The sequence below is a fragment of the Monopterus albus genome, unplaced genomic scaffold (assembly GCF_001952655.1).
Source record: "Monopterus albus unplaced genomic scaffold, M_albus_1.0 scaffold373.1, whole genome shotgun sequence".
Taxonomy (NCBI): Eukaryota; Metazoa; Chordata; class Actinopteri; order Synbranchiformes; family Synbranchidae; genus Monopterus; species Monopterus albus.
In genome coordinates, this window is record NW_018128253.1 from 494,226 (window position 1) to 495,378 (window position 1,153).

The 1,153-nt window shown below is 51.8% G+C and overlaps 2 protein-coding genes across 3 annotated transcripts in view; one reads left to right on the forward strand and one right to left on the reverse strand.

Annotated features, from left to right (window-relative positions):
- Nucleotides 1-471, forward strand: part of LOC109951285 (signaling mucin HKR1-like) — a 1,323-nt gene extending 852 nt beyond the window's left edge. Inside the window, exons 2-3 of the mRNA XM_020585710.1 lie at nt 9-331; nt 385-471. Of these exons, the coding sequence (XP_020441366.1) occupies nt 9-331; nt 385-471 (410 nt within the window). The remainder of the gene's footprint in view (nt 1-8; nt 332-384) is intronic.
- Nucleotides 1-1,153, reverse strand: part of LOC109951268 (synaptic vesicle glycoprotein 2B-like) — a 48,671-nt gene that overhangs the window by 39,214 nt on the left and 8,304 nt on the right. The gene's annotated exons all lie outside the window — the stretch shown is intronic.

A 1,153-nucleotide genomic window follows, 5' to 3' on the forward strand; every position in this document is an offset into this window, starting at 1 on the left:
CCGCCCAGCTGCAACCTTCCGGTGCTCCCCATCCAGCTCCTCGCCAGCTGCAGCCTCCACGTACTCCCCATCCAGCTCCTTGCCAGCTGCAGCCTCCACGTACTCCACTGCCAGCTCCTCGCCAGCTGCAGCCTCCACATGCTCCCCAGCCAGCTCCCTGCCTAAGCTGCCGGAGCCCTCGTTTGAGCCAGACCTCCAGCTGCCACAGCCTTCGTCTCAGCCAGACCTCCAGCTGCCACAGCCCTCGTCTCCTTCAAGTCCTGTTCCTGTCTCCGGGTTGGTCGGCTGGTGCGCCGACGCCGCCTCATCTCCAACTCCTGTCTCCGGGCAGGTCGGCTGGCATGCCAATGCTGCCTCTCCTTTAGTTCCTGTTCCTGTCTCCAGGCGGGTCGGCTGGCACACCCTCACCGCATCCGGCCCTGTTTTCGAGTGGGTCGGCAACGACGCCACTCTCCCGCTTCCAGATCCTGAGTGGGTCCATACCATACACATACTATATATGTGTATGGTACAACAGCAGTACAGTGGCTCAGAGGAAAACGCTCAACAGGGTCATTAATACAGGCCAGCAGATTGTCGGCTGCCCTCTCCTCACTCTGGAAGAACTGTTATTTCATTTTTTTTAGCAGTTATATGGTTTTATTTTGTTTTTGTTTTTTTTATTCCTGCACCGACTAGAGGTCACTCTAAATTCTCATTGTATGTGTTGCAATGACAATAAATGATTATCTATCTATCTACAAGTTGGAAATATTACTAAATATCAGGTCGTCTTCTTCTTCTTTCGGCTGTTCCCATTAGGGGTCGCCACAGCGATTCATCTGTTTCCACCTAACTCTGTCCTTGGCATCCTCTACTCTCACCCCAATTAACTTCATGTCCTCTTTTACCACATCCATATATCTTCTCTTTGGTCTTCCTCTTGACCTCTTGCCTGGTAGCTCCATCTCCAACATCCTTCTACCAATATAACCAATATCCCTCCTCTGCACATTGTCAAACCATCTCACTATGGCCTTTCTGACCTTGTCCCCAAAACAGCTGACCTGAGCTGTCCCTCTGATGTGCTCATTCCTAATCCTGTCCATCCTGGTCACTCCTAAAGAGAACCTCAACATCCTCATCTCTGCTACCTCCATCTCAGCTTCTTGTA